This window comes from Oncorhynchus masou, chromosome 23 (assembly GCF_036934945.1).
Source record: "Oncorhynchus masou masou isolate Uvic2021 chromosome 23, UVic_Omas_1.1, whole genome shotgun sequence".
NCBI classification, from domain to species: domain Eukaryota; kingdom Metazoa; phylum Chordata; class Actinopteri; order Salmoniformes; family Salmonidae; genus Oncorhynchus; species Oncorhynchus masou.
In genome coordinates this window covers 63,452,570-63,468,851 of record NC_088234.1, presented here as the reverse complement: position 1 = coordinate 63,468,851, position 16,282 = coordinate 63,452,570, and the positions used below count along the sequence as shown (strand labels likewise).

At 44.5% G+C, this 16,282-nt stretch overlaps 1 protein-coding gene across 2 annotated transcripts in view; it reads right to left on the bottom strand.

Moving 5' to 3' along the window:
* The window catches only part of LOC135511178 (E3 ubiquitin-protein ligase MARCHF8-like), a 169,559-nt gene that overhangs the window by 18,547 nt on the left and 134,730 nt on the right, over positions 1–16,282 (bottom strand). Inside the window, exons 5-7 of one of the 2 annotated variants that reach the window (XM_064932788.1) lie at positions 12,460–12,640; positions 4,556–4,691; positions 3,760–3,774 (exon numbers count right to left, since the gene is read on the bottom strand). In XM_064932788.1, coding sequence (XP_064788860.1) covers positions 3,760–3,774; positions 4,556–4,691; positions 12,460–12,640 — 332 coding nt within the window. The remainder of the gene's footprint in view (positions 1–3,759; positions 3,775–4,555; positions 4,692–12,459; positions 12,641–16,282) is intronic. The other variant, XM_064932789.1, reaches the window with a different exon arrangement.

The window sequence follows — 16,282 nt, the reverse complement described above, 5'->3', positions numbered from 1 at the left end:
AATGAAATAAAGGTCGAGTACGCCCCCATTCACATTGACAGGGATATAGTGGAGCGGGTCGAGAGCTTCAAGTTCCTCGGTGTCCACATCACTAAGTAATTATCATGGTCCAAACACACTAACACAGTAATTAAGAGGGCACGACAACGCCTCTTCCCCCTCAAGAGGCTGAAAAGATTTGGCATGGGTCTTCAGATCCTCAAAAAGTTATACAGCTGCACATTGAGAGCATCTTGACTGGCTAGATCACCATTTGGTATGGTAACTATATGGCATCTGACGCAAGGCGCTACAGAGGTGTGGACTGCCACCCAGTACCTCTATACCAGGCAGTGTTAGAAAAAGGCCCTAAAAATAGTCATAGACTCCAGCCACCATAGACTGCACCAAGTCTGGAACCAACAGGACCATGAACAGCTTCTATCCCCAAGCCATAAGACTGCTAAATAATTTATTAAATAGTTAACCAAATACTGTAGCTTCCCGGACTATCTGCATTGACCCGTTTTGCACTAACTTTTGTTGACACATCACATAGCTGCTGCTACTGTTTACCATCTGTCCCTTTATTCCTAGTTATATGTACATATCTACCTCAATTACCTTGTACCCCTTCACATCGACTCAGTACTGGTACCCCTGGCATATACTCAAAAAAGTTCTGGGACACTGTAAAGTCCATGGAGAATAAGAGCACCTTCTCCCAGCTGCCCACTGCTCTGAGGCTAGGAAACATTGTCACCACCGATAAATCCGCTATAATGGAGAATTTCAATAAGCATTTCTCTATGGCTGGCCATGCTTTCCACACCGCTCCCTCAACTGCCCGGCACTCTCCACAGCAACCCGCCAAAGCCCCCACCCTTTCCCCTTTACCCAAATCCAGACAGCCGATGTTCTGAAAGAGCTGCAAAATCTGGACCCCTACAAATCAGCCGGGCTAGACAATCTGGACCCTCTCTTTCTAAAATTATCTGCCGAAATTGTTGCAACCCCTATTACTAGACTGTTCAACCTCATTTCGTATCGTCTGAGATTCCCAAAGATTGGAAAGCTGCCGCGGTCATCCCCCTCTTCAAAGGGGGTGACACTCTAGACCCAAACTGCTACAGACCTATATCTATCCTACCCTGTCTTTCTAAGGACTTGGAAAGCCAAGTTAACAAACAGATTACTGACCATTTCGAATCCCACCATACCTTCTCCGCATACAATCTGGTTTCAGAGCTGGTCATGGGTGCACCTCAGCCGTGCTCAAGGTTCTAAACGACATCATAACCCCCATCGATAAGAGACATTACTGTGCAGCCGTATTCATCGACCTGGCCAAGGCTTTCGACTCTGTCAATCACAACATTCTTATTGGTAGACTCGACAGCCTTGGTTTCTCAAATGATTGCCTCGCCTGGTTTACCAACTACTTCTCTGATAGAGTTCAGTGTGTCAAATCGGAGGGTCTGTTGTCTGGACCTCTGACAGTCTCTATGGATGTGCCACAGGGTTCAATTCTCGGGCCGACTCTCTTTTCTGTATACATCAATGATGTTGCTCTTGCTGCTGGTGATTCTCTGATCCACCTCTACGCAGACGACACCATTCTGTATACTTCTGGCCCCTCCTTGGACACTGTGTTAACGAACCTCTAGACGAGCTTCACTGCCATACAACTCTCCTTCCGTGGCCTCCAACTGCTCTTAAACGCAAGTAAAACTAAATGCATGCTTTTCAATCGATCGCTGCCCGCACCTGCTCGCCCGTCCAGCATCACTACTCTGGACGGCTCTGACTTAGAATACGTGGACAACTACAAATACCTGGGTGTCTGGTTAGACTGTAAACTCTCCTTCCAGACTAACATTAAGCATCTCCAATCCAAAATTAAATCTAGAATCAGCTTCCTATATCGCAACAAAGCATCCTTCACTCATGCTGCCAAACATACCCTCGTAAAACTGACCATCCTTCCGATCCTCGACTTCGGTGGTGTCGTCTATAAAATAGCCTCCAACACTCTACTCAACAAACTGGATGCAGTCTATCACAGTGCCATCCGTTTTGTCACCAAAGACCCATACACTACCCACCATTGCGACCTGTACGCTCTCGTTGGTTGGCCCTCACTTCATACTCGTCGCCAAACCCACTGGCTACAGGTTATCTACAAGTCTCTGCTAGGTAAAGCCCCGCCATATCTCAGCTCACTGGTCACCATAGCAGCACCCACTCGTAGCACGCGCTCCAGCCGCTATGTCTCACTGGTCACCCCCAAAGCCAATTCCTCCTTTGGTCGTCTTTCCTTCCAGTTCTCTGCTGCCCATGACTGGAACGAATTGCAAAAATCTCTGAAGCTGGAGACTCACATCTCCCTCACTAGCTTTAAGCACCAGCTGTCAGAGCATTTTACAGATCACTGCACCTGTACTTAGCCTATCTGTAAACAGCCCATCTATCTACCTACCTCATCCCCATAGTGGTATTTATTTATTTATTTTGCTCCTTTGCACCCCAGTTTCTCTACCTGCACATTCATCTTCTGCCCATCTACCATTCCAGTGTTTAATTGCTATGTTGTAATTACTTCGCCACCATGGCCTATTTATTTCCTTAACTTACCTCATTTGCACTCTAGCTAACATTGAACCTGTTCGCTATCTGCAGATTCAGACCTTTTCTTTTCTTTTGTTCTACTGTATTATTGACTGTATGTTTTGTTTATTCCATGTGTAACTCTGTGTTGCTGTATGTGTTGAATTGCTATGCTTTATCTTGGCCAGGTCGCAGTTGCAAATGAGAACTTGTTCTCAACTAGCCTACCTTGTTAAATAAAGGTGAAATAAATTAAATAAATAAATAGCCAAGTTATTACCTCGTACCCCTTCACATCGACTCAATACTGGTACCCCTGGAATATAGCCAAGTTATTACCTCGTACCCCTTCAGATCGACTCAGTACTGGTACCCCTGGCATATAGCCAAGTTATTACCTCGTACCCCTTCACATCGACCCAGTACTGGTACCCCTGGCATATAGCCAAGTTATTACCTCGTACCCCTTCACATCGACTCAGTACTGGTACCCCTGGAATATAGCCAAGTTATTACCTCGTACCCCTTCAGATCGACTCAGTACTGGTACCCCTGGCATATAGCCAAGTTATTACCTCGTACCCCTTCACATCGACCCAGTACTGGTACCCCTGGCATATAGCCAAGTTATTACCTTGTACCCCTTCACATCGACTCAGTACTGGTACCCTTGGAATATAGCCAAGTTATTACCTCGTACCCCTTCAGATCGACTCAGTACTGGTAACCCTGGCATATAGCCAAGTTATTACCTCGTACCCCTTCACGTCGACTCAGTACTGGTACCCCTGGCATATAGCCAAGTTATTAATTTGTAAGTCGCTCTGGATAAGAGCGTCTGCTAAATGACGTAAATGTAAATGTAAATGTTATTACCTCGTACCCCTTCACATCGACTCAGTACTGGTACCCCTGGCATATAGCCATATTATCGGTACTCATTGTGTATCTATTATTACTTGATTTACTTTTCTATTATTTCTCTATTTTCTCTTTCTCTGTATTGTTGGGAAAGGCTCGTGAGTAAGCATTCCACTGTTAGTTCACATGTTGTTTACGAAGCATGTGACAAATAAAATGTGATTTGAAATGAGAGAAAGACCTACACACCAGAGCCCAGTCTCACAGGAAATGACATAAAACAGGGTTAAAGGTCAAAGGTGAAAAATTTACCTGGGATTCTTCCGGCTGCATGGGTGAAGAGGTTGTCATTACAAAGTATTACCAGTGACAGAGAGAGAGAGAGAGAGAGAGAGAGAGAACAGATGATTGAATGTACACTATACAGTATAACATGCCAGTATACTCCCTAGTCAAACTCGTGAAAACAGATGGTGGTTCTCTCTCTCCCATCCTTTCTCCTTTTTTAAATGTAACCTTTATTTAACTAGGCAAGTCAGTTAAGAACAAATTCTTATTTACAATGATGGCCTAGGAACAGTGGGTTAACTGCCTTTTTTACCTTGGGGACTCGATCTAGCAACCTTTCGCTTATTGGCCCAACACTCTAACCACTAGGCTACCTGCCGCTTCTTAGCAGTACAATAACATCTTAACAGACCCAGAAAAAACGTCCTAATTGTCTTGCGCCATGCTGAGAGTACTAGCTGGCATATGACTTGATGTAAGAAGACAGTGAAAGAGATACACTGGCCTGTTATTGCGGATGGGTACTAACTATTATAACGAGCAGAAACACAACATGTCAATCTGTGTGAACGGGCATGACCCGAGAGAGTGTGTGTGCATATGTGTCATTTTGTATGGTACTAGAATTGTGTATTGTGTTTTTGCCGTCACTGTATTAAGTGAAGGGTGTTGTGGTGCTTTTGGCGTGCACTGTCCATGCTGAGGGGTGTGTGGCTGTTCTAAGGTGTGTAGTGGTGTTTTTAGCACGCAGTGAAAGAATTGAAGAGTATGTGGTGTGCAGTGTCCATGCTGAAGGGTGTTGTGGTGGTTTTGTGCTAACCTGCTCTGATCTCGTCTGCAGTGCGGTCGATGAGCACGTAGAGGGACCACACCACGCAGGTGATGGCGATGACATGGAACGTCACAGAACAAATGATCTTCCTCCTCTCACTAGACGTCATCTGGAGCTTCTCCCACTGAGAGAGAGAGAGAGAGAGAGAGAGAGAGAAAGAGAGAGAGAGAGAGAGAGAGAAACAAAAGAGGTCAAGTCAGACCCAAACAAACACACACATGCACACACACTCAAAGACTCCATTGTGTTCTTTTAGACAGGGTTTGGGCGATTGACTATCAATGGACTTTTGCAGTCTGGCAAAAAATTCCCTCTTCAGAAGCTGCTTAAACCGAGTGCTAAATATTTGATGGCCATCATTCAGTCAGTGTAATGTGGATCATTCAGTTACACTCTGATTCTGGTTAACAATTTATCAGCTGTCCAGTACCACTCAACCACATCGTTAGACCTCTCATAGATCCAACACCTCTCATAGATCCATGAAACCCATTGAAATCAATGGTCAAATTCAAATACATATTGGTACATTACACATATGAATATCTGATGCAATCTCTCAATAACCTTCATAGATGTCGACATGCTTTGAAATTCTTTAGAACAAGCATGAAAGGCCAATGGCCACAATGTATTTTTCATCTTTCTGGTATTGATTTGATGAAAAGAAGGAAAGGGAGCCCTGAGAGGGATGACTGAGTGGGAAACGGAGAGGAGCACTCTGCCCATCCACTCTTCTTTGTCAGAGAGGGGGTATAAGATGACTGAGTGGGAAACAGGGAGAGGAGCACTCTGCCCATCCACTCTTCTTTGTCAGAGAGGGGGTATAAGATGACTGAGTGGGAAACGGAGAGGAGCACTCTGCCCATCCACTCTTCTTTGTCAGAGAGGGGGTATAAGATGACTGAGTGGGAAACAGGGAGAGGAGCACTCTGCCCATCCACTCTTCTTTGTCAGAGAGGGGGTATAAGATGACTGAGTGGGAAACGGAGAGGAGCACTCTGCCCATCCACTCTTCTTTGTCAGAGAGGGGGTATAAGATGACTGAGTGGGAAACAGGGAGAGGAGCACTCTGCCCATCCACTCTTCTTTGTCAGAGAGGGGGTATAAGATGACTGAGTGGGAAACAGGGAGAGGAGCACTCTGCCCATCCACTCTTCTTTGTCAGAGAGGGGGTATAAGATGACTGAGTGGGAAACAGGGAGAGGAGCACTCTGCCCATCCACTCTTCTTTGTCAGAGAGGGGTATAAGATGACTGAGTGGGAAACAGGGAGAGGAGCACTCTGCCCATCCACTCTTCTTTGTCAGAGAGGGGTATAAGATGACTGAGTGGGAAACGGAGAGGAGCACTCTGCCCATCCACTCTTCTTTGTCAGAGAGGGGGTATAAGATGACTGAGTGGGAAACGGAGAGGAGCACTCTGCCCATCCACTCTTCTTTGTCAGAGAGGGGGTATAAGATGACTGAGTGGGAAACAGGGAGAGGAGCACTCTGCCCATCCACTCTTCTTTGTCAGAGAGGGGGTATAAGATGACTGAGTGGGAAACAGGGAGAGGAGCACTCTGCCCATCCACTCTTCTTTGTCAGAGAGGGGGTATAAGATGACTGAGTGGGAAACAGGGAGAGGAGCGCTCTGCCCATCCACTCTTCTTTGTCAGAGAGGGGGTATAAGATGACTGAGTGGGAAACAGGGAGAGGAGCACTCTGCCCATCCACTCTTCTTTGTCAGAGAGGGGGTATAAGATGACTGAGTGGGAAACGGAGAGGAGCACTCTGCCCATCCACTCTTCTTTGTCAGAGAGGGGGTATAAGATGACTGAGTGGGAAACGGAGAGGAGCACTCTGCCCATCCACTCTTCTTTGTCAGAGAGGGGTATAAGATGACTGAGTGGGAAACGGAGAGGAGCACTCTGCCCATCCACTCTTCTTTGTCAGAGAGGGGGTATAAGATGACTGAGTGGGAAACGGAGAGGAGCACTCTGCCCATCCACTCTTCTTTGTCAGAGAGGGGGTATAAGATGACTGAGTGGGAAACAGGGAGAGGAGCACTCTGCCCATCCACTCTTCTTTGTCAGAGAGGGGTATAAGATGACTGAGTGGGAAACGGAGAGGAGCACTCTGCCCATCCACTCTTCTTTGTCAGAGAGGGGGTATAAGATGACTGAGTGGGAAACGGAGAGGAGCACTCTGCCCATCCACTCTTCTTTGTCAGAGAGGGGGTATAAGATGACTGAGTGGGAAACGGAGAGGAGCACTCTGCCCATCCACTCTTCTTTGTCAGAGAGGGGGTATAAGATGACTGAGTGGGAAACAGGGAGAGGAGCACTCTGCCCATCCACTCTTCTTTGTCAGAGAGGGGGTATAAGATGACTGAGTGGGAAACAGGGAGAGGAGCACTCTGCCCATCCACTCTTCTTTGTCAGAGAGGGGTATAAGATGACTGAGTGGGAAACAGGGAGAGGAGCACTCTGCCCATCCACTCTTCTTTGTCAGAGAGGGGGTATAAGATGACTGAGTGGGAAACGGAGAGGAGCACTCTGCCCATCCACTCTTCTTTGTCAGAGAGGGGGTATAAGATGACTGAGTGGGAAACAGGGAGAGGAGCACTCTGCCCATCCACTCTTCTTTGTCAGAGAGGGGGTATAAGATGACTGAGTGGGAAACAGGGAGAGGAGCACTCTGCCCATCCACTCTTCTTTGTCAGAGAGGGGGTATAAGATGACTGAGTGGGAAACAGGGAGAGGAGCACTCTGCCCATCCACTCTTCTTTGTCAGAGAGGGGGTATAAGATGACTGAGTGGGAAACAGGGAGAGGAGCACTCTGCCCATCCACTCTTCTTTGTCAGAGAGGGGGTATAAGATGTGTGTGTGTGTGTGTGTGTTTAACTATTCTTGTGGGGTTGAAGTCATTTGACCAACTGGGGACATGTTGTTGGTCCCCATGATCTCTAGGGGCTTTAGGGTTAAGGTTAGAAGTAGTGTTAGGGTTAGAATTACATTAAGGGCTAGATGCTAGGGTTAGTTTTAGGGTTAGGTTTAGGAGCTAAGGTTAGGTTTAGGGTTAGTTTTAGGGTTAGGTTTAGGAGCTAAGGTTAGGTTTAGGGTTAGTTTTAGGGTTAGGTTTAGGAGCTAAGGTTAGGTTTAGGGTTAGTTTTAGGGTTAGGTTTAGGAGCTAAAGTTAAGTTTAGGGTTAGGTTTTTGGATTAAGTTTAGGGTTAAGGGTAGGTTTAAGAGGGTTTCGGTTTATGCTGGTATTAAACCTTAGGTTGCACAAGCCTATTGCAACTTTCTGCCCGGTTTCTATATTGTACATCAGACTGGTCTGGAGAGGGTGGGAGAACATGAAAGGCATTAAGGTTAGGGTAAGAGTATGGGTTAGGGGTTAGGGAAAATCGGATTTTGAATGGGACTGAATTGGTGTGTCCCCACAAGATCAGCTGTACAAGACTGTGAGTGTGTGTGTGTATGTGTGTGTGTGTGTGTCCCTCAATGGGGACTCGGGACTATTAACAGAATGGCCTATATTTAAGTGCTTTTGTTCAATTAATCGACAGTGAAATCAGTTGTATTAAAATGTTGAATCTGGAAGAAATGAAGACTGTTCCATGCCTGAAACAAGAGTGTATCATGTCAAAACCACTCGAAAACAACCCTCCAAATTCTCCACTGAAATCTTCTTCAAAGCCTTAAACCCCATGTCATGCTACTCTTATCCGTATGAGATCATTAAAACAGCTTTCTGTCATGGCAGTGTCTTCAAGTGGGGGTCACATCTGAATTTTCAGGTCACAGTCATCTCTGGAAGTGAAGAACTAGAATAGAATGAGTGTATTGCAAGCGCGTGCGCACACACACACACACACACACACACACACACACACACACACACACACACACACACACACACACACACACACACACACACTGTTTTCCACAAGCACACAGAGTAGCCAGCCAAATAAGCCAGGATCCCCCGGGCTGAACAAGCTCCATTTTGGTGGCCTCTGGAACATTCTAATGCCTTGATTCCATCTGAAATACACAGTGAAATTACTCAATACTTTATTGAGTTTACCGCCCAGATTGGAACAATTTGTTGTGGTATTGTGTTTACATTTTAAATGACTGAAAATGTATGAATTCAGTGTATTGTTTGTTTTTTGAGATCCAGTACCGTCTAGTCATAGGCCTATATGATCAGGACATTTAATCTGTCTTCTCTTGAGATTAAACTATTTTACTGCAAGATATGTATTTTATTAAAACAGAAAAAATAAGTAAATTGCCCAAATTTCCACCCTCTTAAAAATGTAAGGTTACATTTTAAAATCAATCAAATTGTGTGATGGGCACTTTTTCAAATGAAAAAAAAATGGGTCTCTAAAATAAACAGAACAGATGCTGAATGAAGTTCTGGGTCTGAATGAAGTTCTGGGTCTGAATGAAGTTCTGGGTCTGGGTCTGAATGAAGTTCTGGGTCTGAATGAAGTTCTGGGTCTGGGTCTGAATGAAGTTCTGGGTCTGGGTCTGGATGAAGTTCTGGGTCTGAATGAAGTTCTGGTTCTGAATGAAGTTCTGGGTCTGAATGAAGTTCTGGGTCTGGGTCTGAATGAAGTTCTGGGTCTGAATGAAGTTCTGGGTCTGAATGAAGTTCTGGGTCTGGGTCTGAATGAAGTTCTGGGTCTGAATGAAGTTCTGGGTCTGGATGAAGTTCTGGGTCTGAATGAAGTTCTGGGTCTGAATGAAGTTCTGGGTCTGGGTCTGAATGAAGTTCTGGGTCTGAATTAAGTTCTGGGTCTGAATGAAGTTCTGGGTCTGGGTCTGAATGAAGTTCTGGGTCTGAATGAAGTTCTGGGTCTGGGTCTAAATGAAGTTCTGGGTCTGAATGAAGTTCTGGGTCTGAATGAAGTTCTGGGTCTGGGTCTGGATGAAGTTCTGGGTCTGAATGAAGTTCTGGTTCTGAATGAAGTTCTGGGTCTGAATGAAGTTCTGGGTCTGGGTCTGAATGAAGTTCTGGGTCTGAATGAAGTTCTGGGTCTGGGTCTGGATGAAGTTCTGGGTCTGAATGAAGTTCTGGTTCTGAATGAAGTTCTGGGTCTGAATGAAGTTCTGGGTCTGGGTCTGAATGAAGTTCTGGGTCTGGATGAAGTTCTGGGTCTGGGTCTGAATGAAGTTCTGGGTCTGAATGAAGTTCTGGGTCTGGGTCTGAATGAAGTTCTGGGTCTGGATGAAGTTCTGGGTCTGGGTCTGAATGAAGTTCTGGGTCTGAATGAAGTTCTGGGTCTGGGTCTGAATGAAGTTCTGGGTCTGAATGAAGTTCTGGGTCTGAATGAAGTTCTGGGTCTGGATGAAGTTCTGGGTCTGAATGAAGTTCTGGTTCTGAATGAAGTTCTGGGTCTGAATGAAGTTCTGGGTCTGGGTCTGAATGAAGTTCTGGGTCTGAATGAAGTTCTGGGTCTGAATGAAGTTCTGGGTCTGGGTCTGAATGAAGTTCTGGGTCTGAATGAAGTTCTGGGTCTGGATGAAGTTCTGGGTCTGAATGAAGTTCTGGGTCTGGGTCTGAATGAAGTTCTGGGTCTGAATGAAGTTCTGGGTCTGGGTCTGAATGAAGTTCTGGGTCTGAATGAAGTTCTGGGTCTGAATGAAGTTCTGGTTCTGAATGAAGTTCTGGGTCTGAATGAAGTTCTGGGTCTGGGTCTGAATGAAGTTCTGGGTCTGAATGAAGTTCTGGGTCTGAATGAAGTTCTGGGTCTGGATGAAGTTCTGGGTCTGGATGAAGTTCTGGGTCTGGGTCTGAATGAAGTTCTGGGTCTGAATGAAGTTCTGGGTCTGGATGAAGTTCTGGGTCTGAATGAAGTTCTGGGTCTGGGTCTGAATGAAGTTCTGGGTCTGAATGAAGTTCTGGGTCTGAATGAAGTTCTGGGTCTGGGTCTGGATGAAGTTCTGGGTCTGAATGAAGTTCTGGTTCTGAATGAAGTTCTGGGTCTGAATGAAGTTCTGGGTCTGGGTCTGAATGAAGTTCTGGGTCTGAATGAAGTTCTGGGTCTGGATGAAGTTCTGGGTCTGAATGAAGTTCTGGGTCTGGGTCTGAATGAAGTTCTGGGTCTGGATGAAGTTCTGGGTCTGAATGAAGTTCTGGGTCTGGATGAAGTTCTGGGTCTGAATGAAGTTCTGGGTCTGGGTCTGAATGAAGTTCTGGGTCTGAATGAAGTTCTGGGTCGGGGTCTGTGTAACGGTTGTCTTCGGTGGAAGGAGAGGAGAACCAAAGCGCAGCGTGTTAAGTGTTCATATTTATTATAAAACAACTGAACAAAAACAACAAAACGACAAACGAACAGTCTTGTAAGGTGACGAAAAACACTAAACAGAAAATAATCACCCACAAAACACAGGTGGGAAAAGGCTAACTAAGTATGATTCTCAATCAGAGACAACGAACGACACCTGCCTCTGATTGAGAACCATACTAGGCCAAACACGTAGAAAATATAACATAGAAAAAAGAACATAGACAACCCACCCCAACTCACGCCCTGACCAAACTAAAACAAAGACATAAAGGAACTAAGGTCAGAACGTGACAGTCTGAATGAAGTTTGGGGTCTATACGTGTTAAGAGACAAGATAGAACAGATCAACTAGTGAAAGAATTTCAATAAGTGTTTGCAACTCTGTTTGTGAAATGTTATTTATTCTAAAAAAAACACTTGTTTGACAACTGACCCACAAATTTCTTCTTAAAGAATCTTGTAAGAGTCTGCTGACTTGCACAGGCTTCAATCTTCCTTTTAAGAGACATTTTCTCAGCTATCTGCAATACAGGTATGACTGAGGAATGAAACAGGTTTTAAATATGGGCTTTACTACACAGAACAACTAGTCCAAGTCAACTAGTCCATTGTCAACACTTTGAAAATACCATGTAAGTATCATTAGCATTTAAAACAATTCAATCCGTATTCTTTGATCATATTTTGGACCAGAGTGAGGCTCTCTCTCCACTAGCCTACCTATTGTTTCTGCAGTGAGGACGATTCACCATCTTCATCGAATGTTTTCATTATTTATCTGAAGATAATCGCCAAAAAGCCTACCAGTATGCAAATGTATGTCTCTCTTACCGATGCGATTGGGTAGGCTACTGACCAGTCAATAACTTTAACATCACTGTCTGGCAAGTCCTGATGGACTCGCAAGTCCTGATGCATTACAGTATAACTACGTTATATGACTTATGAATGGCAAGGATACATGAGATTGACTTAATTCTGTCAGTTTGACACCATGTATAAACTAGTCAAGCTTGCTGTTTGTCAATCAAACCACAGTAAGCCTAGGTGCCAGCACTTCGTGGCTGCATACCAAACACGCAAAATAAACAAATCAGTTTTCCAGAAAACAATAGGCTGAGTGGATTTCCACTCATCGTTACCACATTATATGGGACGAGCAAATTGACTCACATAGACGATGAAGAAGCAGCATGCTTTCTCCTCCGTGTAAAGAAATTTGACCACTGCGTACACAACACAGACACACAGGTACCAGGAGGCGGGACAGACAGCAGACTGTCAAACCAGCAGTGTTTCCCTGACAGGCTCCTGTCCAATGAATAGATCGCTAGAAGATGCATTTAATTCATTCTAGTGGGAGAGGGCTTGGCTAACGTTGTTTCTGACTTGCGAATGGTAAAAAGTTGCCTAGATAATTTAAGTGAAAAAAGTATCCAGCTGAAAATGAGTGTGCAACCGGCTATATGCTGTAGCCAACAGCCGATGCTAGACGAAAACACTGCGCACACACGCACACGCACACACACACACACACACACACACACACACACACACACACACACACACACACACACACACACACAGTCCTTCTCTCTCACCTTGCGCAGGGGTTTCAGCTTGGTCTGCATGATGAACTGGTACTTGCAGAGTTCACAGCAGCGTGTGTCTGAGGACTTGATCCACTGCTGCAGGCACGCCTGGTGGACGAAACGCAGGCTGCCCGTACAGTGGCACGGTGTTATCAACGGGCTCTCATCATCTCCTTCACAGTGACAGATCCTACAGAGAGAGACACAGACACACAGGGTCAGTTACAGACACAGATAAGTAGACCATAGCAGATACACAGATATTGGGACGGCAGCTAGCCTAGTGGTTAGAACGTTGGGCCAGTAACCGAAAGGTTGCTGGATCGAATCCCAGAGCGGTCAAAGTAAAAATCTGTCATTCTGCCCCTGAACAAGGCTGTTAACCCACTGTTCCCTGGTAGGTCATCATTATAAATAAGAACTTTTTCTTACATGACTTAAATAAAGCTTCAATAAAAAATATATATACAGTGCCTTCAGAAAGTATTCATACACACCCCTTGACTTACTCCACAGTTTGTTGTTACAGCCTACAGAAAGTTACTGATAGAGTTATTACCTCCAGACAGGTATTACTTCCAGACAGTTACTGATAGAGTTATTACCCCCAGACAGTTATTACTTCCAGACAGTTACTGATAGAGTTATTACCCCCAGACAGTTATTACTTCCAGACAGTTACTGATAGAGTTATTACTTCCAGACAGTTATTACTTCCAGACAGTTAATGATATAGTTATTACTTCCAGACAGTTATTACTTTCAGACAGTTACTGATAGAGTTATTACCCCCAGACAGTTATTACTTCCAGACAGTTACTGATAGAGTTATTACTTCCAGACAGTTATTACTTCCAGACAGTTACTGATAGAGTTATTACCCCCAGACAGTTATTACTTCCAGACAGTTACTGATAGAGTTATTACTTCCAGACAGTTATTACTTCCAGACAGTTACTGATAGAGTTATTACCCCCAGACAGTTATTACTTCTAGACAGTTACTGATAGAGTTATTACTTCCAGACAGTTATTACTTCCAGACAGTTACTGATAGAGTTATTACCCCCAGACAGTTATTACTTCCAGACAGTTACTGATAGAGTTATTACTTCCAGACAGTTATTACTTCCAGACAGTTAATGATATAGTTATTACCCCCAGACAGTTATTACTTTCAGACAGTTACTGATAGAGTTATTACCCCCAGACAGTTATTACTTCCAGACAGTTACTGATAGAGTTATTACCCCCAGACAGTTATTACTTCCAGACAGTTACTGATAGAGTTATTACTTCCAGACAGTTATTACTTCCAGACAGTTACTGATAGAGTTATTACCCCCAGACAGTTATTACTTCCAGACAGTTATTACTTCCAGACAGTTACTGATAGAGTTATTACCCCCAGACAGTTATTACTTCCAGACAGTTACTGATAGAGTTATTACCCCCAGACAGTTATTACTTCCAGACAGTTACTGATAGAGTTATTACCCCCAGACAGTTATTACTTCCAGACAGTTATTACTTCCAGACAGTTACTGATAGAGTTATTACCCCCAGACAGTTATTACTTCCAGACAGTTACTGATAGAGTTATTACCCCCAGACAGTTACTACTTCCAGACAGTTACTGATAGAGTTATTACCCCCAGACAGTTACTACTTCCAGACAGTTACTGATAGAGTTATTACCCCCAGACAGTTACTACTTCCAGACAGTTACTGATAGAGTTATTACCTCCAGACAGGTATTACTTCCAGACAGTTACTGATATAGTTATTACTTCCAGACAGTTATTACTTCCAGACAGTTACTGATATAGTTATTACTTCCAGACAGTTATTACTTCCAGACAGTTACTGATAGAGTTATTACCCCCAGACAGTTATTACTTCCAGACAGTTAATGATAAAGTTATTACTTCCAGACAGTTACTACTTCCAGACAGTTAATGATAAAGTTATTACTTCCAGACAGTTACTGATAGAGTTATTACCCCCAGACAGTTATTACTTCCAGACAGTTACTGATAGAGTTATTACTTCCAGACAGTTACTACTTCCAGACAGTTAATGATAAAGTTATTACTTCCAGACAGTTACTGATAGAGTTATTACCCCCAGACAGTTATTACTTCCAGACAGTTAATGATAAAGTTATTACTTCCAGACAGTTATTACTTCCAGACAGTTACTGATAGAGTTATTACCCCCAAACAGTTATTACTTCCAGACAGTTACTACTTCCAGACAGTTACTGATAGAGTTATTACCCCCAGACAGTTATTACTTCCAGACAGTTATTACTTCCAGACAGTTACTGATAGAGTTATTACCCCCAGACAGTTATTACTTCCAGACAGTTATTACTTCCAGACAGTTACTGATAGAGTTATTACCTCCAGACAGTTACTGATAGAGTTATTACCCCCAGACAGTTATTACTTCCAGACAGTTACTGATAGAGTTATTACCCCCAGACAGTTACTACTTCCAGACAGTTATTACTTCCAGACAGTTATTACCCCATACAGTTATTACTTCCAGACAGTTATTACTTCCAGACAGTTACTGATAGAGTTATTACCCCCAGACAGTTACTACTTCCAGACAGTTAATGATAAAGTTATTACTTCCAGACAGTTACTGATAGAGTTAATACTCCCAGACAGTTATTACTTCCAGACAGTTACTGATAGAGTTATTACCTCCAGACAGTTAATGATACAGCGTTATTACCTCCAGACACACACCCTCTCCCTATACACACACACACCCTCTCCCTATACACACACACCCTCTCCCTATACACACACACACCCTCTCCCTATACACACAAACCCTCTCCCTATACACACACACACCCTCTCCCTATACACACAAACCCTCTCCCTATACACACAAACCCTCTCCCTATACACACACCCCCTCTTCCTATACACACATATCCTCGCCCTATAAACACACACACATCCTTTCCCTATACACACACCCCCTCTTCCTATACACACATATCCTCGCCCTATAAACACACACACACCCTCTCCCCACACACACACACACACACACACACACACACACACACACACACACACACACACACACACACACACACACACACACACACACACACACACACACACACACACACACACACACACACACACACACCCTCACACACCCTCACACACCCTCTCCCTATATACCCACACACCCTCTCCCTATACACACACACCCTCTCCCTATACACACACACCCTCTCCCTATACACACACACACACCCTCTCTCCCTATACACACACACACACCCTATCTCCCTATACACACACTCTCTCCCTAAAAACACACACACACACACACCCTCTCTCCCTATACACACACACACACTCTCTCCCTACACACACACACACACTCTCTCCCTACACACACACACACACACCCTCTCTCCCTATACACACACACACTCTCCCTATACACACACACACACACACACACACACACACACACACACACACACACACACACTCTCCCTACACACACACACACACACACACACACACACACACACACACACACACACACACACACACACACACACACACACACACACACACACACACACACACACACACACACACACACACACACACACACACACACACCCTCTCTCCCTATACACACACACACACACACCCTCTCTCCCTATACACACACACCCAGGGAGAGAGAGGAGGTAGTTCTTAGTGGTTATGGCTGGGGAGGAGAAGAGGAGAGAGTGGGTCAGAGGGAGAGAGGGGAGGTAGTTCTTAGTGATTATGGCTGGGGAG